Source organism: Emydura macquarii, unplaced genomic scaffold (assembly GCF_026122565.2).
Source record: "Emydura macquarii macquarii isolate MOO-44397 ecotype Brisbane River unplaced genomic scaffold, CSIRO-AGI_Emac_v2 contig_3530, whole genome shotgun sequence".
Lineage (NCBI taxonomy): Eukaryota > Metazoa > Chordata > Testudines > Chelidae > Emydura > Emydura macquarii.
The window spans coordinates 7,281,174-7,307,252 of NW_027133667.1; the positions used below are offsets into that span (position 1 = coordinate 7,281,174).

Here is a 26,079-nt window from a genome sequence, read left to right on the forward strand (position 1 = left end):
TCAAAACCTAGTTGAGGTTTTCAAAGCATTCAAGCCTTTAATTTTAAAATTAAATTGTAGCTAATATATAAATCTCCTAGAGTGTCGGAAAATCTCAACCCCCCACTATCATTTGCAGTAACCTAATGACAGGTGGTCATTATTTCTTATAATTAGTGCTTAATTAATAAAGAGCTACCTACTTCCTTAGTAATTCTGCTTAGCCATCTAAATTGTCAGTGATTGGTTTCTCACTAAATATCAGATTTATCCCAAAATATGTTCTCTGAATTTTAAACAGCCACCACACATTATTCAGCCTACCTCATGATATAATGCATCATAATGATATATATACATTTCTTCCCTAAGATTTCAGGAAAATCAAAGTTGTCTTTTTAAAAAAACCTTTTTAAAAAGCATTTCCCCCTCCACCCACCCACCCACCCACCGGCATCTCCCCAGCCAGTATTTGGGAGAGTCAAATCAGTCTCTGCAAAACTTATATGGGGAAAAAAGGCTTTTAAAGACTTTTTAACATTCTTTTTTTAATAATGCCATTAATGTTCATTCAGTATTCTGAAGTGCAATTCAGACTCCTAGTATCTTAGAACTAGGAATCCTGCATTTGCCAATGTAAAAGGCCAAATGCATGATAGATGGTTTATATGACTGCTTTTAAAACCTGGCCTCTATTTTTGTACCTGCAGTCAGCAGCAGACACTAAAATGTAGGTGGAAAAACAGAAGCCATTTTAAAGCCTCTTAATTCTTTTGTGTATAAGTGGAAGGGAGAAGATGGCTCTTTTTTTAACCCACTGAGAACTTAAGCAGAAAGATTGGGGCCAAACTTTATTACCATTTTCCTCATTTCTGTGTTACAACACAAACAGCACATCCACCTCCTTGGACAGACAGAACTGCATTTCTGTCAGCATTTAGTCCCCATTATAATTTACGTCAACTGAAGAGGTTAGTCAAATTCCATGGCTGTAGTGGGATCTTCTTCAGTCTAGTCTTGGGATCTGCCACTGTCTCAATTTTCCCCTATTAATCAGACTACACATTGAACGTGTTTTTGCTCTAACCTTCCCTTTTTGATTATCTGGTTTATTAAAAAAAATCAAGAGTTTAAAATAACACGGCGCTTCCTGTGAGCCTTCATAGCTGGCTCACACCCTTGGTTCATGGTTCCTAGTCCAATCCCTGATGAGACTTTCTTACTTGTAGGCTTCTGCTCCCTGAAAGTCTCTCTCTCTCTCTCTCAGCCTAGTTTTCACTGACCCTTCACAGGCTGTTTTTCCCACTCTTTAATGTAAAACTGGCATCCCAGCCCAGATCTGCTCTCTCTGGAATTTCTCTCCTGACTGAATTCAGGCTGCTATCATATCCCCTAGTAGGCCTGGTTCTTAGTCGCATGCTCCCTATCACATGACCCCTATTACTCATTCCATTCATCTGGCAAGGTGGGCTAAACCTGGCACAGATGAGGCTGACTACCAACCACCTTAAAGCGCCAGCTCTTCCTGTAACAATAACCATAGACTGAAAAGGTATGTGGATATTGTCACAAGAACTCAGCCTTAGAGGTAAGTGGTTCCATAGCATGAGCATTAGGAGAAGTTCTGGAATTCAGCAGTTAACAATGGATTCTATTGGTATAGAAATAAAGATGCCCACACGGGGCTCATTGTTAAATAACATTTTATCATTTGTTACAGGAAGTTGGCCCTACAGAGCCACAGTTTTCCAGTGACCATGACTGCTTAAACTAGCTAGAATTGACTCTTACCATATTATTGTTCAATGCAGACACCTTCTATGGTGAAGGAAATTAATGGGAATCTTTTTGATAACTTTGATGAACACAAGTCAGCTCTGGAAAAATTGTTTCTCTAGCAAAAGTTTAGACTGGCAAAATAAACAGAGAGTCTATATGGAAACGATAATCTTTTTACAGGTAGTACAGGGAAGATATTGTTAGAAGTAGTGTATTTGGAACCCAGATACTAACTGGAATACTAGGTGAATCATTTAAAGACATCTATGGAAGCAATATAAATGTATTCTAATAAGCAGTATAATACTAGGTGACATTAATATGTTACTGTGTGTTTCAGTGACTAATATATGCTTCTGCCTTTAAAAACAAAGCAAAAGTAAACTCCTGAATAATAATGACTTTCTGCTGTTTCTAAGTACAGCAATTGTATTTCACTTTCTAAAATCTGCCATGTTTTTATTTCCACCCACAGCAAACTTCTAGAAATAGGATGTTATATTTCAGTCTGATTTGGGGGTTTTGGGACAACTAAATTAGTAGTTTCACTAACTTCATCATTATCTAAAACAAAATTAAAAACAACCTGAATGAGCTGTAAATTTTTCATGCTGCATACTTCTCTGCAAGGATTTCAGTTTTGGGGGTATTTCCCCCCCCCCCCAGTATGTGTCAGTAATTTGCTTTGAACTATGGGAACCAAATTTTTCATTATTATTTACTTTGTTAACAAGAGAAGTTAGCAATGAACTGAGGGTGGGAAACATGAGGAACTTCTGAAAAGGAAACTTCCATTATGGAACTTGATATCTGGTATCATCTTCTTGATGTTAAAAGTAGTGAATCTGGAACCCATATACTAACTGGAATACTAGATGAGACATTTAAAGACACCTAAGGAATCAATATAAATATATTCTAATAAACCTCCCTTTGGAGGAAGTGGGAGGTGCACATACCAAACTTTGATATATGCCTTAATGAACATAACACCACAAGACTCCACTGAAGATAGCAAATCCTATTTTGCCGAAGCATTCCCAGCATGAACATATAATTGCCTATGTCCAACATCAAGAAATTTCCTGGAGGAACTCCTCGCAATTAATTTGTGTGACCCAAGGTGAACTCATGGGGCCCTAAATAGAAAGGACAGTTACTTTAAAAAAATTAAAAAGCACACATCAGCATGCTAAGGTAAACCTTTAAGCATCTATAGAAATAAGGTTAGTTTCCTTGCTGCATCTATTTAAAAAAAAATTCTTAACATGATTATCATGCCTAATAAGCCCAGGTGCTGTCTATGTTATACATAGTATCAAGTTGCTATGGCCAGACACATCAGCTGTGGACTCAACTAAGAAACCTGCCAGTGTATATATACTATTTGGAATACACTTATTAAAATTTGAAGAACAATATTAGGCTGGTCATTGTCTGTAGACTGATGACGTTACTGAGAATAGTTACCAAATGAATACTAACGTATTTTGTGTATACTTAGCCTCAAAAAACTAATTGTACAAAGATCCAGGCACCACTGTTTTCTTATGTCATAACCAAGATTTGGTAATTAAATAAGTAAAACAATAAGGACTCCAGCAAAATTTGATTTAACATATAGGTGCACATTGTTCCCCATTGATCACAATAAAGTGAGGTTCATTATATTCTCAATTTTACTTCTGTGCAGCTCTCATTTTTTTCATAAGTCTCCCTTTAGCAGAGACACATGCTTATAGGCCCAATCCTGGAAGGTGCCAATAACACTCAGTTCGCATTGAGATGATATGCTGTGCACCCCAAAGGAATTGCTTAACAGCTTCCATGACTGGACCCTTCGGCTGTGTTGCTTTGTATTGTTTCTTTCTGGGATGATGACAACAGTGATGTTGGTACCTTTTTTTTTAAACACTGGATCCCTTCCCAATCTTATGTTCTGAGATGCCTCCTGTGGGCATGGAGGAATGGAAAACAAACTGCTGGCATCATGCTCACCAGTGATATAAAGTGCATCAGCAGGGGATGATAATGTGGAATACACCATTGTGTTATGTCTCAAACACCAAGGGTTCTTAGGGTAAGTATTCAGCAAGAGGAACTTGCTGAGGCAAGACCAAGTAAACCTAGACCGTCCCTGACAGGTGTTTGTCTAACCTGTTCTTAAAAACCTCCAATGGCGAGGATTCCACATCCTCCTTTGAAAGTCTATTTCAGTGCTTCACTACTCTTAGAATTAGAAAGTTTTTCCTAATATCAAAACTATAAATGAGTCAGCTGCCCTGTTCCCTCTGGTGCCCTACTGCCTCTGCCCTGCCCTGCCCTTTGTTCTCCCTCCTCCAATCACCACCCTTATTGGGGTCTGGGTTTATTCAGACAAATAACTCAAAAGTAAAACTCGAAGTCCCCCAAAATCTATAAAGAGTTCCTTCATAGAGTCCTTTTTGAACCAGTTCTTAGGGGTGACAGCTTACAATAGTCCTGCTCAGAGCTGACTCCTCTGTAAACTTCCCAGAGTCAGCCCTCTCAAACACCTCTGTCAGCTCTCTTAGAAGGAACTAGCTGCCTGAGGTTCTATCCCTGCAACAGGTGTCTCTGGTTAGCTCATTTAGCAAGCCTGCTCCAGGCTTCAAGTCTCCTGAAGGCAGTTCCCTCACTCCCACTATACTGATACAGCTGTGCCGCTGTAACTTTTAAGTGTAGACTAGCCCTAATTCACTGTGTGTAAGAAACAAAGTTACTTGGGCTTGCAGACATAAGCCCATTCACTTGTGTTGATAAGAATCAAGAGTAGATGCCAAATTTAATTTGTCTGCATTTCTCTACATCCTGTCAGAAGGTACCAATGAAACCAAATTAACTTGTAGTTGCTAAATCCTTTTCATGTCTTGCAATTGCCTTCACATTATGTATGCAACTATACTCAATTGTTAGGAGATCAAAAAGCATGTATTTAGCATTTAAATGTGAAATTACTTGATAAAGACTTGGTGGCTATCACATTGTGTTTACAAGACTGAAGCCTTAGGACTGAAGCATTCAATCTTCAAAGCAAGGTCATCAGGACTGATCACAGACTATCTATTCTTCATCAGAGGAAGACACATGCGGACAGCTGAGACTGTTTTTCTAGGGAGGCACCTGTCAACCTGTTCTTTATGTTAAAGAGCTATAAATATAGATCCCGGGGACTGATCCAACACCTCTGATCTTTCTGGATGCTATCAGGTGGCTATTCCAGATGCAAGATAGATCTCCCCAAATCCACTTTGGGAACCCTGAGGAATTTATGAAAGGACTATAAGAGATTTATGGAGAATTAGCAGATGTTATACCTCTGCTAACAGCTGGACTCATAGATTCTGAACCAACTGAAATGTATTTTATCCACTTTGACCTTTTAATAACTCTTGTTTTTTTCTTAATTAATAAATCTTTAGTTTAGTTTACTAAGGATTGGCTTCTGGTGTTATTTTTGGTGAGATCCTGAAGTATCCAGTGACCTGGGGTGAGTGACTGGTCTTTTGGAACTGGAAGAACCTAATGTGTGGTTGTTTCGGTTTTAATTACCTTACATCATGAAGTCCAGTTTGTCTGGGTGGTGGTAAGGGGCTGGAATGCTAACGGGGCGGTACGTGACTCCTTGGTAAAACTAATATAGTGATCGAGGGATACTTTGTTACTGGCTTGGTAAATTCTAACTGTAGAATATACCACCAGTTTGGGTGTGTCTGTCCTGTTTTCTGACAGCCTTTCTTGAGTTTGGCATTTTTAGCTGTGACCCACGCTAGGCACCAAGACAGCCTTCTTCAGTGGTCTGGAACTACGCCTGTGCTCATGAGTTCTTGAAGGTCTATCATTATCTGGGAGTAGCAGCTTTGAGAAGACAGTGCTTAAAAGGCAACCTTCAGTTAATTGACTTGATTTTTAAATTATTGTATACATTATTGTTTTTGCTAGATCTGCAGCCCCTTGTGAGCCCTTCCCTCCTATGCTCCCCACACACATTTTAAGCACTGCTGGGTCCCTTTCTCCTCTCTTCCCCTTGTTTCTGCTCAATTCATGCCTTGCACATACCCCATTCTCTTGACTCAACTTTTCTATGAGATCTGGAAATTAGAAAATGTCTAAGCACAAAGCTAAGAGCAGAGAAAATACATGGTGGGGAATACGATCATGGACAAGTAAATCAGTCATTAGCATTAGAGTCTGGTGCAATCATGTGAAACTTTTTATGGTTTTTTAGGCTGAGCTCTTACCTGGACGAGTTGCTGCTTCAATTTCTGCATTTCTGATATGTTGAGCTCACTGAAGAGATCAGAGACTGGGTGCAGAGATTCCCCTTTCCTAACTGTGGGAGTCCGGTAATCTCCATTCAGTTTCACAAGAGGCCCATGGATGTGCCCATTCATTTTGTCATCATTATTAGGTTCACTCCCATCCTCCGCAAACTTTAATCCATTTACTGATATATTAATATGGTTACTATACATACTATCATTGAGGTTGATATACTGGGAGAGTTCCTTCCTCAGATTGTTCTTTTGCTCCCTTTCATTTTTTAAAGTCTCCAGGGCTTCCTCCAGCTGATGTTCAGCAATCTCCTTCAGTCGGATGGCATCTTCTAGCTGACTATTAAGCAACACTGTCTCCTCCTCAAATCGTTTAATCTCATGCTTTAAACCTTCATATTCAACCTGAATTAGATAAGACAAAGAACATTCATAATACTAAAACTTGGGTCTTAAAAACCTGCCATTTATTAGCCTGATTAAACTAAGCACTAAATAGCCAAAATTACTTAGATCAGGCATTGCCAGTAGCTGCAACGAGCATCATACTCAGAAAATTCATGAGGAAAGGTGTATTGCATGTACTCCCTTTTATTAGTTGTCTGTTTTATAGTGTACTGCACACATTTTCAAGAGGTGAGAATCAGTATCTCTTGGTGATTTATTAGGACACAAACTGTATTTCATGGAAGAATAGTCATTAACCTGAAAATACACTAGAAAGTACAGCTTTATCATTAGTTATCATCAGTAATGTTGGTGTATTATGCCATTGCATATAGACAACCATAGGTATTTCTAAGGCCTCTATCACCATGGTATCTAACTTCTTATCCAATGTAATCACTGCATGTCCAGTTCTTTATACTGTAGTTTTATGAACATTATTCAATAAGCTCTTATTTTTAAAATGAAAGGATAGACTAAATAACCCAACCTGTTTCAACTGCAAGATGTCCGAAAGTGGCAGCAATTTTAAAATTGACGTTGACTTTTGCCAATTCAAAAAATATAATAAAAGCAGTGTTCAAGCCAGGAATACAGAAGCCATTTTAGGGAACTGAAAACTGGTCTCCTGGTCCTGTAGCAGGCCACACTGAAATTCTTCCCTTGCTGAGCCGGTGTTGGCCACTCCAGTTTTCACTGACTGATAAATCTCTCGCCTCATAGAGCAGCCACCCTGCTCCAAATCCAGGCATCTGGATTATCACAGTACATGTGACAGTTTGTCTTAGGAAAATGGAAGATTCTTCTCCTAACTAACTACCATGTTATTAGAAAAGGAGAGAGAACTTCATCTCATCACAATGATAGCCACTCACTGCAGTGGAGAATGTGGAGAAGCCAGCTGCTATGCCAGAGATGGACAAAAATGCAGGACAGAAAAGAAGGACTACTTGGTTCAAGGCAGTTGACTTCCAGTGCTTTACAATTCACTTAGAAAATGAATCTGTTTGACACAGACTCAAAGGTTCACATCAACAGAGCCAAAGAGAGAAGCTAGTGAAAGTATTGGTTTAGATACTTTTGACATCTTGTTAAGGACCCAATCCTTCTTCCACTGAAATCAATAGTAAAACTCCTATTGACTTCAAAGGGAGTAGGTTTGGTTGCTACTCACATTGCTGTCATAATGACTAGCCATGAAGACAGAAGAAGATCTGCGTTCCTTGGCTCCCATTAGTATTCCAGCAACTCTGATCCTCGCCTCCACTATTATCTAAAAGAATTAGGAACTTACCTTACCAGTCCAGTTGTTTAGTTCCACTGTAGCTTGTTGGCAAGAAAGATTTGACATTTTTATCATTTTCCCTCCTTTCTTGTGGAAAATGTAATCCTGATCCTGCCAGTAGCTTTGAACATGTGATCCCCTTGCATCCACACACAGCCCCATTGGCTCATGAGTCTGCCTATGTGGAGCAGCTTCCAGGACTGGGACCATTAATAGTTCCTTCTTTCACCTTGTCTTGTCTTGATGGAGGCCGTAGCTCCAGGAAAGACAATTCTACACTGGGAGAGCCCTGGCTGCTGAATTGAAATTGGAAGGGTTCTTATGTTAGAATAAGCATCCTCCTAGTCAAGATACAGAAATGTGTTTGACAAGAATCATTAAGTAAGTGACACAGCAATTCTGGCACTCTCATTCTTTGTCAGTGATAAGCAAAGTGGCACAAAAATAAAGGATGTTTAATGAAAACAAAATAGGTTTAATACCTGGTATTTTTTTCACCAGAATAAAAAATATTAGAAGGAACTCTCAAACTTTATGGCCAAAAAAGACAGGCATTTATTTCACCCTTGTGTCACATAAGTGGTTTAAAAGGAGGGAGAGCTGGGAAAGGGAGAGGGGTGAGAGAAAGTTAAAAGTATTTTCCGGTACTACACCTGCCCCTGAATCCCCTGAACAGTTTATGTGGCTTTACCTAGTCATATTTTTAAATATATAGGAAAACTATTTCCCAATTTTCAAGTTTTTATATGTTCCTTATTACTGTGCAAAAGGCCTCCTCAAACAAATACAGTGACCATACAGTGTATACACAAAGTGCTGTTAAATACACAAAATATATTTTTCACTAATTCCTTTTCCATTTTCCAATGAGCTCCACTTGTAAAAATGGTAGCTTGAAATAGACAGTGGTATGATTTTTAATTTGATTATATTATTTTCATATTTTTAATTGTTAAAAACGCAAATTTTAAAATCAGATTAAATAGTGAAATAATGTCTTTGGATAGAAGATGAAGAAATTTGATTTTCAAATAAATGTTGAAAAATTCCCAAGTAAAGAAATTTTCAATTCAAACAATTTGGCAGACATTACTAGCTGCATCTTAGTGCATGGTTTGGAATGTTGTTTCATTTGGTAGCTACGCTAATATTTAAAAAGCAGAATTTGAATAAAAGAAAAGGAATTTTCCCAGAGCTATAGCAAGTTCCTTTTGGGCTTGGATATTCAGTGAACAGTTGAGGACTTTTATATGGGAGCTAGCTGACATCCAGTCTTTAGAATTTGAACCTTCAGGTTGCTCAGTGACATGACATCAATACAGCTCATGGAAGTTAGTGACTGATCATACTGGGAATTTTTTGAAAATCTGGAGGTTTGGGGTTTATTGTTGATTTTGAGATTTGGATTCAGGGGTCACAAATCTGTTTTGTTGTTGTTTTGTAGGCAAGTTAATCCTAAAAACACAAGCCCTATTCATAAAATCCAGTATATATAGTTTCTTAATTTTACACATAACATGAATTGTGTATAGCAGAAATTCTGATGAAAATCTGAGAGATTTGCACTATCTGTGAACAGTAGCTGATTTTTACATTGTCATTTTTCATGGATTCTTCTTCTTCCCAAGGTCAAAAAACATCTGATATGATGTATCAAAGACTACATAATACATGATTTTATAAATTAAAGTATATATAGGACTAATCTTTTATGAAATTTCATCTTGTAAATCAAAACTATTTTCTGAGTTACAAGAGCACCAAAAAAAAAAAAAAAGATTTGATACAAAAACACTGCTATTTTTTTTAAGTTAATCAATATACACCAAATATTTTATCCTCTTTGTAGAGCGCTGATATTCAGATTCATTAAGAGCAAGTGCTGTAAGAGATACAAACACTTATGAATAGATTCTCTTCTAGTGGAAACTATGACAGTCAATTAAGGGATCTAGTTTTCCCAAGATCTGTGCGAGTAAATCCCATGAAGCTAGTGAGAATCACACCTGAGCCTCAAAGGGGGAATACAGTGGCCTGGATAATACCTCTCTGATAAAGACAATCTGCTGGAAATTTAGTTTTAGAAATTTGTTAGTCTTGGTGTCTTAATATAAGGAAAGGAAACTATAAATCTCTTTCTTCATATCCCCTGTTGTGCTAACTTGGTGTTCTAAGGGTTTCAATCCTCACCATGCTAGGATGGGTAAAATATTAGAAATTGTTAGATGAAATAGTACTGCAAATCCTGACAGCAACAAGATGGGAGTTTGTTAACAAACTCGCACTAGAAACTGGCAATCTTGGATACTTGAGAAAAGCCCTAATTATCCCGTTGAACATGTTAGGACATAAAAAGAAATTGCATGTTATGGAGGCAGGAAGCAATTACAATCTGTTAGAAACGAAGAAATTGCCTTATAAAATGTAATCCACTGCTGGTATGGAATGTGTTTAAAAAAAGAAAAATACTGCCAGTTTAATTGAATTGCATATTTACTGATTGATCATGACAAGACAGCAGTTTTGACTGAGGAACAAATCCCTTTTGTTCAACTTCCAAGATAATAGTTTTCTTGATTATTTCATCAGCAATAAAATTTTCCCCAGAAAATGTTACATTTTTCAGAGTAAAATTTTAAATGTCATATATGTATAAGTGGGTCTAATTCTCCCTTCGACATCAGTGGGAGTTGTGCTCACGTATCCAGTGGAGACCAAACATGGATCCTGTTTACATCTGGTTGCAGTGGGGCTTTAACTTGTCAGGGCACTTCAGGGTGCATTTGGCACTCTAGTAAGATTTCCAGTGTGTTAGTTTGCCAATATTATTATTTTGCAATGAATGTTTAACAATAACCAGCAATATATGAAGAATCTCATACCATTTTAATTTAAGATAGGTCAAGTTATGCAGTTTTAAGTCTATCAGTGTCGTGTTTTTTTTAATTTAGCATCTAAAATCTCTTCTATGCTTACTTGGTTCTGTTTCAGTGTGGACACCAGTTTTTGCAGAGTGATATTTTCTTCTTCAAGCTCTGTGTAATCCTGAAGAAGTCTTGCCTCTCGGAACTTGTATTCTCGAATTTCATCTTTCATTCTTATTCTCTGCAGCTCTGCCATTTCATTATTCTGAAGGGGAGGAAAAAACCCAACCATATTACTATGTCATTCCCAGCAGCAGGAATGGTAAACATGGCCAAAACACATAAAAAGGGCAACAAACAAATAATCAAAATGATTTAACACTATGTGTAAAAACAGCACCACCACAACTTATATATTGTCATACCACAGTTTCTGTTATTTGTTATACAACTGGATGTGTACAAATGAGAGTATATGATATGGAAACGAACAAAATAGTTCCAAGGTTAATTTTCTATTTAAATTAAAAAAAAACAAAACTCCAGTGCTTTATCAACTCATTATTTTTATTTACTAGAAGCCTGAATGAAAGACTTTTACCTATTGTTTTTCACTAAAGGACACTACACTAAACTAATACAGCAGAACAATGAATAATGATGTCTGTCTTGCAAGGATAACTACTATTAACCAAGATGAAGTAATATAAGAACCAACTGCATATTTTGAAACCAAGTACAGGTATTGGTGAGCTGTACTATTCAGAGAAACTTGTTGTAAGGGATTATTCAAAGGATGGAAAAATCAGTTATTCAACAGATGTGGTCTTCTAATTTAGATGGAGTACAACTGCACCTAAAGTATTTCAGGATAACATGAGGCAGCTTATTAAGGCAGGGGGTTACTGATAAGGATGTTTTGCTATATGCATAAAGTTGTATAAGTCATTACAAAAATAACCCTCAGTTTTCTAGACAACAGTTTTCTAGATATATTTCAAGAACTGCCACCAAAAAGTTATTTGACTGCACCTAATTCTAAGCTTGACTCATATTTTGCATCTAGAAGCTGGGTTTCCTAATGTTATTCTTTGTGGGAGACTCAGATTCTGAAGTGAGCTTTAGTCTCTCTAAATCATCAGATATCAGAGGCTTGATTTTAATAGTACACCAGTGTAACCCCACTGTCTTCTATGGAGTTACGCCTGATTTATAATTAGGCTTGGAATAATTTGATTTTTATTGTATATTTTCAACAAATGTTGATTTCACCGTACGCAAACAAGTCGATGAGAACTATTTCCATCCATAAAAATTGAAATTTACAGATAGGCAAAGTAACAAATATGTTGCTTGACAACTTATTAGAGTTTGATTTAAGGGTACAATGTTGACAAATGATATTGTATTTTAGCAGTTATACAACTTTAACTTTTTGAATCTCAATGTTTACTGTCAATAAATAATTATCATCTAACCCACATAATTTCCTGCAACTCTGAAAATTTAAATTAATAAAAAATTGTGAAAATAAACATTAATATTATCTATTGAAATTACAAAAAAATAAAAATCAAATTCTGCCAAGCATATTTATAATGGAGTAGGTGACAGTGGAATCAGCAACAGATATGGCCTTTTGAGGTAAGAGTGCCCACCACTGCTCTGAATGACAACCCATTAATTCCTGATTAATGGCAGGAAGGACCATCAGTCACATCTTCCTGCCTCTGAGAGGAATGATGAGCACTATAGCAGCAGTGGTACCTGGGGGGCACGACTGAGTATTCTATAGTTACTAAGAAGAACTGCTACATTCATAATGATGGCTCTACTGTGGTGCCAGGGGGAGCACAAATAGAAAATAATAATATCTATTATTTCTCTGCAGAAGGAGAGCAATCACAGATATTCTATCTTTCTGAAAAGCTGATAATCTCTCTAAGAAACAGTAATTGGATTTAGTGACCTGTGAGTATCTGGCTGGTTATATACAGACTAATTCCTAGTACATAAGGGTGCAGTGGTAAGTGTTCTCAATTCTGAGTTGATTGGCAATACATTGATATTTAGTTTTGCATCTGGGTTAAACAAGTGTAAAATCCTAGAAGATAAAATTATAAATCTCTATAAAATATATTGATGCAACAAAAATTACAAAGGATAACAAACAAGCAGTTTATTAGACTAAGCCTTTTCATTACAAAAAATTAATGAAAACTCCTGGCACCCAATTAAGAAAAGTAAAGAAATTCAAGATCTTGAACTTGGAGCAAGACTTCACTTTAAAGATCCCAGATGGCAGAAGAGTCATGAGGCACCTGGGAAAACAAACCATTTAGATGTGTTCTTGCAGCATTCCCTGCTGATTAAGCCTCTGAGTTACAATGAGAATGTTATGCCACTTACAGGATAAATATACAATTAAAGAATTTGAGTTAGTTTAAGTTTGGTTGTGGAAATATATGTGTTGTAAAGAAAGACCCTGACTATCAAGCAGAAGGAAGACTTTGAAAATAGCGATTTATATGGCCAGAAGGAATGAAATAGGGAGGATGTCTGGTTCAAAGAATAACAAAGATAAGGAGAAGTTTCTAAAAAGGAGACCTTTGACCGATAGGGATGACTGCAGATGGTTTTAAATAAGGAAAAAGAAATCTGCCTTAAAAAGAGCCAACATAAACTTTCCCACCCCACATGCCAGTGTTATCTCAAAAATCAGGAGCTATGTAAACCAGGTACAAAAGAAAAAGGTTGTAAATCTTAACTGGATTAAGTTTAAGGGTAAATTGTCTCACACTGGTTTTTAGCTGAACTCAGTAATTGGCAATGGCATCATTTTTTGTTAAAGGGTATAAAAAAGTTATGAATTGGGGTTTTTTTGTTTTTTTTTGGTCAGACCATACCTGAATCATGCTGAAGCATGCCCGAATAAGACAAGTTTTCCCTAGGTCTAGGCTATTTTTATTAGCATGGTTACATAGGAAAGCTAATGTCTGCTCACATTATCTGATACAAAGCACAGTGAAGTAAATGAAAAGACTCCCATTGACTTCAATGGGCTTTGGATCAAGCCTATTATGCCAGTCTTTCATAAGAAACAAGAAATTTACAAAATACAATTTAAAAGAGCACACAACCAAAAAATAGGTTGGAGGTAAAAAATCTTAACTGGTAATTTATAACTGTTGTATCAAGTAAAGGTTAAAAAGGTTGAATGAACAGTTGATGAAATAAAATGAATGTTTTGACAAAAATATATAAAACTTACAAATTCTTTTATCCTATACTTAATTTTTAGAAAACCCATCACACACTCTGGGATACAGAAAAAAATAAACAAACCAGGCCCTGCAATCAGCTATTTTGATCAAAAGGAAGAGCTCTTAGAAAAAACAGAAAGGGGGGAAATGGCTAGGGATCTAAGGACCTGAGTAAAAATGCTTTTTATCAAGTTCTAATGCATTATTTCACTGATGCGCTTACAAGCTAATTTATTTTGGGAAAGACTCAGATTTACTGAATGTGTAATATCAAGGTATGGAACCAATTTTTTCCTAATACAACATACAGCAACTGTACAGGAAGCCTAAATGACCATCTTGCTTTAATTCATCTTAAAAAAAATAAAAGAATGCTCATTCCTTCCCCACACATAACTACTTCTCCTACACATTCTTGGAAGTATAAACAGAGCCATTTATAATATTTCTTCTCTCTTCCTCCTTTTATCCAGATATAAAGTGTTACTAAAGCTCTGTTTCATATTACATACGCTGTTTGCTCTGGTTAAAACAAAAAATGACAGCAAGGACAGAAGAACCAGCCAAAAATGATGTCTGCTAACAGTTCTGTCTGTGGTGTGACCTAAGTGTATATCCAAAGCATTGGGTGGAAGCAAGCCCATTACTCCATCATAGGAACCAACACCAACTCAGCATGTTATTTTGAAAAGATGATACAATATTTCACTAATATAAAACACAAATCTTGTTACTGAAAATGGCATAACTTTGTACTCTATGCTCCAAGCTCTCCCTTGGCACTGGCAAAGATCCAGCTGTTTCATTCTCAATACTGCACATAAAATGCTGTGCTTTACTAGTACAGCACAATGATTTATCAAGGCTAATCTAAAAACAATCCATGGATATTTTTTTCAAATTAGTACCCAGTATGAGCAAACGCTAGAAGAGATCTTTCAGTATAGTGTATAATGCGATGATATTTTCATTATTACACTATTTCTATGTGTTTTGCATTGGTGAAATAGTCTTTCATCTTTTCAAAATAACATACTGAGTTTGTATTTGGTTCCTGTCACAAGTACTATATTGCTTCCACCAAATATTCTGATTAAAGACAAAGGAAATATGTCCATCAATAATTGTGTTTATTTTTGTCAGCTTTTAAAAAAATATTTTGACCAAACAATACAGCATTATGGAGTATACAACATTCTCCTGCTACATAAGCAGGGGTGGGACCATGACGCAAGTTCCACATTTGGTCATCATATGAAGCCTCTTTAAGGTGTGTTTGAAATATACCAAAATACTTCTGTATGATATAAAACGGGTCAGTCAACAGGGCCCTTCTTGATTTTTAAGATGAGCCACTAGGGGGCAGTTCTAACCCAAATGATTCTATGATCAGGAACATAATTCATAATGAAACTTCACTTTTAATCATGTACTTAACATCAAAGTTCCAAGGGGTGGCAGCTGATCCATAAATTATTTGCAAGAGTTTATCCAAAACATTTTTATCACCTCCAGAGAAGATTTCCTTATGAAATACTGTATCTGTAAAAACTGAGTTAACCCGAGAGGTGGAGCTGAAGGTTCACAAGAAATGTTTTAATGCCTGGAGATTATTTTCAGTCCCAATCACCAGAGAAATTTGATGCAATGACTATAATACATGAGTGTCAAAAAGGAAAGACAGCCACCTATGAAACTAAAGAACACAACAGACTTCTTGTCAACATGGCATCAGACCGCGACACGTGTGCACTAATTATAAGTGAAATAAAGTCTTAGTCCTGATGCTGCATCAGGATCCGCTAGTGCCATCCCTGTATCCAGGCAGAGCCCTGTTGGCTAAGTGTGACTCTGCATGGGCACAGCCATCTACATTAGAGGATCCTGATGCAAGATCAAGGCCTGTAGCAGTAGGGAGCAGTTCCAGCAGTAGCAGCAGGTAGGGCAAGCCTTGGTAGTGCAACAAGGTGCCCCAGGGTAGAGCCCTGCCCGAGACTATGTTTTTAATTCTGCTCCCACCCCATCCCACTCTGCAATATCCACTCCCACTCCCACCTGCTTCCCGTTTTGCTTGCTGAATTTTTATCCTGCTCCCACGGGATTCCAGTCCCACTGCAGGGCTCTACACCAGAGCTCTGGCCAAACTAAAAGATCTCAATGCCACTGACCCTTGCCTCCAGGACATCATTGAATATCAGCGTGCACTTGGGGACTTAGTCAGCATTACCATAGTGACATGAGGAGATACAGAAGGATAATCAAAATCCCTGCACCCTGCAGCTACTAGTGGAAAAGGACGCTAGAAAACTGGCTGCTCTCTGCAAATAAAGTCTTGAAGAGGAATATTCCTGATTAGACAGGAATGTGGAAGATCATGTACTGTATTTTTCACTCGCACTATAAGGAGGCTCCCTCTGCAGTGTGTTTGAAACCAGGCTAGAAACAACTGTGCTGAAAAACAGCCAGGTGCCATGCTGGGAAGTCTCCACTATAGCCATTCCCACATTTTCTGCCTTTCCTTGATTATTATTTCTCCCCTTACTGCGGCCTCTAGGCTTTTCTGTTTACCAAGCCCAGATCTAAACAAACTGAAGGAACTATTTTGATCCAATTTTCAGCTGTTCCTCTTTTGCCCATTATCCCCTCCCTCCCTATTTCCCTATTGTCTATTCCCTTCTCCATTTATTATCAGTCTCTCTTCTTCACATACCTTACTAAATCAATTTTTTAAAAAGTTTATAGTCATGACATAGCTAACGTATGCAAGCTTGAATTCCCATTAAATGTCACTCTTATCTCCTCCCTCCACATTGCCTTTCACACTGTAAGGCTTGAGATTGTTTTCAGCTAACAATTTGTAAATCAAATCTCATGTAAATGGCTAACGAGCATACCTGAGCCTCAAGAACAATGGCTAGCGTAAACATCTGATGGCTCAGAAAGCCAGATGTCCTCTTAGTGATTCTAATTCCAATGAGAACAGCACATTTGCTTGTAGAATTTCTGTCTGTCTGCCACCTATCTGTAAGGATCCCCCGCTTCTTCTTCCACTCTACCCCCCACCGAGTGTAACCCTAGCATCCTTGATGTAAGTAAAGTGATTAAAAGTATCTCTGCATGTATGTAACGACCATTATCACTGTTGCTCTCTCCGGATGGGACAATGTCTGTATTTGTAAGTGACTAGATAAAGAATTTAAAATGTACTGTGTAATCGATCAGAAAGGGTTTATAATTGACCACTGTAACACCATGAAGTTGAAGCTGATTTATCAGACTTCCCGGTATCGTGAATAAACCTCTTCAGTATTGTCTGTGCTGCCTGATTCTTGGAGAAAGAATCCTTCGTGCTTTACAACACCCACCTTCATGTCTTGTCCCAGTCCCATGAACACTTATAGTGCTTGACTTTAAGAATATAATTCATCCCAAGCATATGCATAAGTCTATGCAGGATCAATACCTTAGGCTGTAAACTCTCAGGCAGGAGATTACTTTTGATTTACCTTCGTACAACACCTAGCACGCTGGGGCCCCTGATTGGGGCCTCTGGGTGTCAGTATAAAACAATAAAAACAATCAAACTATCATGACCAAATTAATGCAGAGAAAAAAGGCTTCTCCAGAGCTGGCTTTAGCCTTTTTGGGTGGGCTGCCCAGCAATTTTTTGCCACCTCCTCTACAAACACACCCAATTTCTGTCCACAAGTAAATGAAATGAAAACAGTGATTCTTACATTCTACCAGGTGGGGTCTGTTCACAAAGGGCTCATGCGAGCCCCCTGCTGCTCATCAGTTGAAGACACTGAAAGTGATCTGCTCCGAAAACCCATCTCAGTCGTAATTTGAAAGTGAGGTCTGCAAGGAACTTTTAGTGAATGCCAGCAGGGTCCACGTGGGCCAGTTAGTGCATCAGCTGCTAGTGCACACTAGGATTTACACCCCGTTGGTGTGGACTAATGCACTGTGTAGAGAAGCCCTCTGTTTCTCATGGTTCCATCACCAAATTCAGTGGTTTAGGCCAAGTTTTACATCAAGTTCAGGAGTGTATTCCAATCTGAAATTCAAGGATTGTGAATCCATGGGAAGCAAAATAAAAACAATGTTTGCATTGACTCCAGGGTTGGCCTTAGTGAAAATGAAGGCCTGGGAAAAACTTCTATTTTGGCATCCCTGACCCCTCTGGGCATGGCACCCCCACATTGCCCCTGGCCCCAATAGGCTCAACACCCCTCCAGATCCCGCTGCCTCCCCCAGTGCTTAATTTGTATTGAAAGAAGTGCCGGGTGCACCTGCCCCCCCCCCCCCTTTGCTCCTAACCCCTGCACTCCCCTCCTGCGCATCCAACCCTTGCACTGCCCCCTTCACCTCTAACCCTGCACCCCCTCCCGTGCATCCAACCCTTGCACCGCTTCCTGCACCCCCTCCCGTGCATCCAACCCTTGCACCGCCTCCTGCACCTCTAACCCTGCACCCCCTCCTGTGCCCCTCAAATGCTGCTCCTCCACACACTCCCAGGGGAGCTGTGAGGCAGGGAGAGAGGAACAATGTCAAGTGCTCACTGCATCCAGGTTACTTTCCCCACCTGGGCTGCATAAGGTGAAGGCAGAGAGCAGCAGCTTCTGATGCTCGCCTCATAGCACAGCCCAGGTGGGGAAAGCCACCTGGATGCATGGAGCGCTTGGTGTTGCTCCTCACTGGGGTGACCAGAGATTCCGATTTTATGGAAATAGTCCCGATATTCAGGGCTCTGTGTTATATAGGTGCCTATTAGCCCCCACCCCCTGTGCTGATTTTTCACACTTGCTATCTGGTCATCCTACTCCTTGCTCCCCCCATCACAGCCTGTTAGGGGGGCGTGGCGGAATGTTGATGGGGTATGCGCAGTATCTGTATGTAACCTTCCACTGGGAGGAAGCAGGAAGAAATCTGGGCGCCCCGCCCCCCCAGCATCGCTTCTGCGAGCTTGCTGTGCTCCCCTGGCAGCCAGCAGCATGCACCTCTGTGCTGCCACACAGCGCCCCCTGACCACAGCACCCTGGTGGTCGCCCAGGTGGCCCACCCCTCAGGCTGGCCCTGTAGGACCCACTGTTATGAAAAGAAGAAAAATGATAAATAGCTAGCATGATAGCAATTCTCATTCTTTTCCAATATGACACCCAGAAAATGTCAGCTTTCATCTTGAAACAAACACTTATGTGCCATAAAGTCCAACTGTTGTCTCAGTGACTAATTCTGTCACCAATTCTGTAAGGAAGAGAATTTCCCCCAAAGTGTATGTGTAATTCCAGTGCTTAAAATCTTCATATTCTTTCCTCACACACATGCTGCAAGACAAACCTAATGTACTGCAATCTATCTGATCTTGCATGCAGAGCACACATGCTTAGTTTTTCTATGACACCAGCAAGCTTTAGACAGGCACATTTGTTGATGTTAAGAAGATGGCAAGGACTCAGTGACCAATTCTTTTCTTCCCAGAACATTTGGCATTTTTGCTTTTGTCATTGTGTTTGAGTGACTTCAGTAATGAGTTATGAACAAAGATGAGATTCTTCTGCAATGGTAAACTACATCTTTTAGAGCTGAATTTTAAACAATTTTTTACTAATTATACCACACGTGGTAATTCATTAATATTAAGTGCTATGTGCAAGATTTAGTAAAACAAACGACCATTGTAGGTAATGTGAATTCCTTGATAACTGACAGTGAAAATATTTGTATTTAGACCATCTCTTGCATAACGTTGTTGGTTTGGGGTTTTTTTCTGCCAGGTCAGGATAAATTGGTTTTAAACATGGTTTGATTTTTTTGCTTTGACCTTTCTTTTATTCAATTTAAAATACAGATAACACCTCCAATACTCTTACTTTGTGTCTTAGAGCTATTGAAGATGACTTTTACAGTGACAATTTTCGATCTCAGCTTTTAAGGACTGATCAAGTGAGAAATATCAAGGTATACTGCATGAAACCAAAACCACATCCCAAACATAACACATTCTATGGAAACAGAATACAAGGGCTAATTACCGATGATATAATCAGCCTGAGAGCTATTCAGACATGAGATACATGGTAGCAGAACCCTACAATTAAGATAATAGTTTTAGAAGTCAAATAAGCACAGAATGTAGTTGCAAATAACAATACCCCTTCACCCTCAGACACTACATTTATCTGAAACTCAAAAACATTAGAAATGGGTGGGGAGGGGGGACAAGAGGGAACGGCGTTAAGATGATATTTGAAGCCACTTTTTCTCATTACTTTTGCTTGTATTAATCCTTTGAAAGCTTGAATTTAAAATTTGTTGCCTAAGATGTTTGTTTTGGCCAAGTATATTTAATTCTTTCCTTTGTTAAAAATACCCAAATATTTCACTGATATTTTTCTAAAGAGAATTATTGCAATCAGCCCAGCTTCCTAAGCAGCCCTACAGTAATTACCTTATATAGAAGCCCAGTGGTAAGTAACAACAATCTTCACTGAGGATGCCCAGAAATAGGTAAGTATTTAAAAAACAGCTCATTCTTTACACCAGGATAATACACTAACTAAATAATTAATAGTTAATATTTTAACGCATATAAATAGAGCTGGTTGGGAATTTTTTTATGAAACTTTTTTCAGGGGAAAAGGCAGATTGATTTAAACTCAATGTGATGCAGTGGCCAAAAGAGCTAATGCAATCCTGAGATGCATAAACAGGAGTATCTCGAGTAGCACTTGAGAAGTAATTTGACCTCTATATTTGACCCTGGTGCAACTGCTGCTGGAATACTGTGTCCATTTCTGGTGTCCACAATTCAGGAAGGATGTTGATAAATTGGAGAGGGCTCAGAGAAGAGTCACAAGAAGTATTACAGGATTAGAAAACACACCTTATAGTGATAGACTCTAAAAGCTCAATCTATTCAGTTTAACAAAGAGAAGGTTCAGGGATGACTTAATTAGAATCTAAAAGTATCTACATGAGGAACAAATATTCAATAAAGGGCTCTTCAATTTAGCAGAAAAAGGTCTAACACAATCCAATGGCTGAACGTTGAAGCGAGACAAATTCAGATTGGAAATAAGGTGTAAGTTTTTTAACACCAAGAGTAATTAACCATTGGAAACAACTTACCAAAGAGAAACTTACTGATAAGTTTTCTAAATAATGAGTGGATGTTTTTCTAAAAGATGTGGTCTAGGACAGTGTTTCCCAACCTTTTTGAGTGAAAGCCCCACTTATTAAGACTAGGTAAAACACGTGCCCCCCATCCTCTCCGCCCCACCCTCTCATAAACACAAACACATATAATGATAATAACAACACCACTAAATTACATAATAATAAAATACTCTTATCTGAGTAAGAAGCTATGCCTTCCCTAGAGCAGCCACCACCGCACACCCTGTGTGGCCCCGCCTCTTCCCATCCCTCATGGACTGAGGGTAATGGAGGCGGGCTCTAGCGGGTTGGCCAGGGCTGGTCCAGGCCCCCAACAGCTTCTCCGCTCCAGCCAGCATGGAGCTCGGAGGGGCTAAATGACCTCAATATCACTGAATCCTCATGGAACCATTGATGTAGGAATTGTTTTGGGGAAACCCAATTGCCTTTCTTATGCAGGAGCTCAGACTGGATGATCACAATGTTCCCTTCTGGCCTTGGAATCTATGAATATTAGGAATAGAACTGTACTAAGGTCTGTGAAGCTGATTCTTGTAAACTGATGTATTGTGAAATCAGCTCTCATCAGCATATATAGTAACAAAAATGTAAATTGCTTTATTGCTGTCATTACAAGTATGATTGCATAAGGTGTTTGTTTAACAAACAATCTCTGTTTGTCAGCCAGCATCCTATGCAATAAATACATAGTGCTCATATATATATAAATGTAATGATGTTTTTCTAGAACTATGAATTGTAGTCATGTTAAGCTCTTCCCAGGATGCTGTTTAACCAAGGTGAGATATGAAGTGTTGTATTTCAGTGTGAGGTACAGAGACATATCAGAGAAGGACAGGCCAAAACAACCAATTTTGTTGATGATTAGCTAATATGCTCTCTGTACCAAGCTAAGTTAGGGCAGCATGTCTCTAAATTTTGCTGACTTCTGGAAACCTATTCTCAAAACAAGATAAGAAACTGGTAAGAACTGGTGCATAAATCCTTGGGAATACTGTGGGATTTGGGAATCTTCTTTTGGTGTTGTAAACAAGGGTAGTTTATGATGTGCAGAAGTGAGCCCCTAATTTCGGAACATATTGAATGCTGTGAGATGCTGTTTCCCAGATTGGTTTGGGACAATATGAACCCTTTCCTTTCTCTGTTGTGCTCTTGTGTGACTAATAAAGCTGATTAAGCCTGAGTTATCTAATGTCTCCTCAATAATCTAAATCGAACCCTAATATAACTAAGATAAAATATCAGTGAATAATTATCTAAATGCTCTCTTTTCAACTTGTATTCTAGTTTGTACTCTGTGATTTAATATTGCTAAAGAGTAACTGATTATATATTGTAAAATAAGAGCAGAACAAGCAGCCTGGTAAAGTGGCTGTCTATCTTTCCTTCTCAATTGCTCAACCTTCAATATCTTGACTCATGATGTGATTTCACCCATTCTTCAGTTGGTTTTCAATGCCAGACAGTAGCCAAACTTCTAACGTAAAGAAACCACTTTCAGGCTCCCTTTCTTTTTTTTTAAATGATGCATAAAGGGACAACCCAAAACCCCAAAAGCCATGAATGCTCTGGTCTCTGCAATGGCATTTCCCCAATGTTTTGTAAACCTGAGTGTCTTGAGTGTCTTCTGGCAATCAACTCTTTTTGATTAAAACTTCCAAACTCCATAATCTCACCAAGATCAAGCACCTGGGAAGAGATTTGGAAGTGAAGCAGAAACACTTCAGAGAAATAAGAAAGTGAACTTAAATATAACAGTTATTCTGGGCTGTTGGCCTACCAAGGGAGAGGGGCTGGGAAGAATGCTATCAAGGCCAGGCACTTAGGCTTTGTGTTCACTGGGAAAAAATATTTTAACACTATGACGCTTAGCTAGAAAGATTTAAGCCCTAGCAGGCTGAATGACTCAAACTCAACCTTTAAAAACATATTGAAAGGAAATACAAATGGTAATTAAAGCCATTCATTCTAAATAGCTAGAACTTTAAAGTTTAAACTTGTATTGTTATGAGTTTCAAAGTAAATAATGGCTATGTATGTCTGTATTTACCTATAATCTTGTTAGTGATGATCGATGTAACTAAATAGTTCCTGTTTCTCACTATATTCTGTTAATTTAGAAATCAAAAGATATTAACACTGAGATGAAACTTGAATGTCGTAATGTCTACAGCTATAAACTGGTTCACCCTGCTATTTCTCATGGAAGAAATAATACAGACTTTGCATATGGGTTGTCTATTGGACTATAAGCTGTGAAACTGATTCTAAAAGAACTTTCGCAACTCAGCTTACCATCTCTACTATGAAACTGACCTATGGACGTTATTCTCACCTGTACGTACAATGATCTTTTAACCAATACTCTCTTTTCTTTCTTTTTAAATAAGTATTAGTTTAGTTTATAAGAACTGGCTATAAGCACGTAGTTGGGTAAAATCTGAAATATTCAGTGACCTGGTTGGTAATGTGTCTGGTCCTTTGGGATTGATAGAACTTTTTTTATATGATGGACAAGATTTTCATTAATCCCCATCATATTTCACTTGGCTGCCTGGGTGAAAGCCAGAGGGCTGGATGGCTTTAAGGAAACTGTGTTTTGGCTTCTGGATAACCAGTAAGGTAATCAGAAGCAGTTTGTTGCTGGCGTGGTGAATCTAATTTTTAGAAATAACCACCAGATTTGGGAATTGCCAGTCCCATTCTTGGCAGTTTTCCCCTCATTAAGCCATCTCATCATGGCTCCCCTGGAGACCAAGGTCACAAACAAACATATATTAATTAACATGTATTAAAATCCTAATGTGGAAAAGGCAAGTTATAATTTTACCATGTTACTACATTAAAGAAAACCCTCAAAGGGAATCTCAGGTTTATTTCTACCAGCTAATACATGTTAAAATTAAAACTACTCTTGTCCACAGCAGTTAATATTAGTGTTGTTTATTGGTATTACCGTACTGCCTAGGCTCCCCAGTCATGAACCAGGATCCCATTGTGCTAGACGCAGAACAAAAAGATGTCCCTGTCCCAAAGAGTTTACAATCTAGCATTTGAGCATGTTAGGTAATATGCGTTAGCTAGTGTATTAAAATACACCTTTTTTCCTAGTATGGACATGACCTAGAAGTTTGTATGAACTAGGGAAAGTAATCAAGGTTAGCTAGGTGGTGGTTAACATGTCTTCGCTTAACCTGACCTTTTCCCTATTGTAGATGCAGACTAACACCTTTTACTTTAATATAACTAGTTGAGGTAAAGTATGCTAACTTGTATCTAACACTAGGGAAAAGACTGTGGTTAGGCCAGGGTGAGGGGACACCAGTTAGCTAATGCTGATTTAATCTCAGCCTCTTTCTAAGTTAGAAAAACCTTAAGAGTTTGATCCAAACCACTGAAGTCAATAGAACCCCCCCAAACATTGGCTTCACTGGGCTTTGTACCAGATCCCAAATTTCCGGTCATCATGGAAGTGGAATGAGTGGGTAAAAGAGAGTGTGCGGGGAGTGAACACTGTGCAGTCTTCGATGGCCAAAAGCATGGCCACACTCATGCAGGGAACTTGAAACAACAGGCTGGTCCAGACTGTGAGTGGTGCTCAAAGGACCCCTCCCTGGGAAAGGATTTGGAGACTGAGCTCCTTCTTACTGAACAGTGTAGTTTGAGTCACTCCAGCAGAGGTGATGATAATGATAAAGAGGGAGCACCTACTAGCGCTGTATGGTCCTTTGAAAACATTGATATGCCACAGCACTCATTTCAAACAGGATCTCTCCTTTGTTCTCACAGGTGAAAGGGGGCTGCTTTATATGGAACAGTGTCTATTAATATGGGCTTTCACAGATAAACAAAAGCCAGTGATGCAATTTTTCCTGCTTAGAATCTCAATTAGAATCTTGGATTTAGCAACAGAAGACAGCTTTGAAAGTGAATTGGAAATGGGAAACATAGCTTATGGGGGAGAGAATATTCTTAAAATGAAACATTTGTTTAAAGTATAAATTATATTTTAAACCCTTGTAATTAAATTAGCAACATTTAATTTATTAAAAAACCTTGGTTAATTGTAAAGTTTATAAAAGGAACTGTACTTTACTTTAATTAACAATGCTACCATAAAATACTCGTGGGTGTTCTGTATTTTCCTTACATTGGGACTATAGTAGTTAGAGATGTGAAAAAAGCTACTAAATCATGGAGCCCATCACCCTCCCAGGGAAGGACATAGAAGAAATAGCAATAATCAACTGGTACTAGTACAGTTGAAACACATTCCACCAATACTGGCAAATGAAAAATAGGTTGCACTGTTTGATTCTTGGTGCACCACAGGAGTGGGAATATGGAGAGGATATTTGAAGAATAAATTATGGTTACCTACCTTATTATTTAAATTTTACTTTACCTCCTTGTGTTGGGATCCATAAGAAATATGTTTACTTGTACCTAAAACATATATAGTCATATCCAGTATAATATGTTACAGGCCATTGAAGCCCAGTATGCATGAGGAGGATTTACAGGAGTGTATGTGTATATTCGAAAGTAATAAACTGAGAAGCTGGAGTTAAGGGCCTGACATTTCACTGTGCAAAAACAACTGATGAAAGGTGATGGCAGCCTGCCCGGAAATTGTGGGTGAAGGGCCAAGGCCTTAAAAGGCGAGCATAACAACAAGATGGGCAAAATGGGAAAGAATGGCCTTAAAAGGCAAACACAACAACCAGATGGATAATGTGACGGAATGGGCTATAAGGAAGGACTAAAACATCTGTACTTTCAAGTCTAACATCAAGCCAGAGCCCCGACTTTGAAGAGGTGTGTGGTGCCGGTTCCCCATGCCTTAAGACTGGAACGGACCCCAATTGGCCATCGGGACTTCATCCTATCTTCGGACTCTGGTGCAGTATATTTGTGGTGTAAATGTGGAGTGAGTGAGTTTTCATTGTAATCAATAAAGTTATTGGAGTATTATTTACCAACACTGTGTC

General features: G+C 38.5%; 1 protein-coding gene across 7 annotated transcripts in view; it reads right to left on the bottom strand.

The window, feature by feature from the left end:
• The window catches only part of BICD1 (BICD cargo adaptor 1), a 252,087-nt gene that overhangs the window by 73,264 nt on the left and 152,744 nt on the right, over positions 1-26,079 (bottom strand). For 6 of the 7 annotated variants that reach the window (XM_067536147.1, XM_067536143.1, XM_067536149.1 and 3 more), the window contains exons 3-4: positions 10,759-10,911; positions 6,018-6,455 (exon numbers count right to left, since the gene is read on the bottom strand). In XM_067536147.1, the coding sequence (XP_067392248.1) occupies positions 6,018-6,455; positions 10,759-10,911 (591 nt within the window). Of the gene's footprint in view, positions 1-6,017; positions 6,456-10,758; positions 10,912-17,646; positions 17,786-26,079 lie in introns of those variants that run through there. The other variant, XM_067536148.1, reaches the window with a different exon arrangement.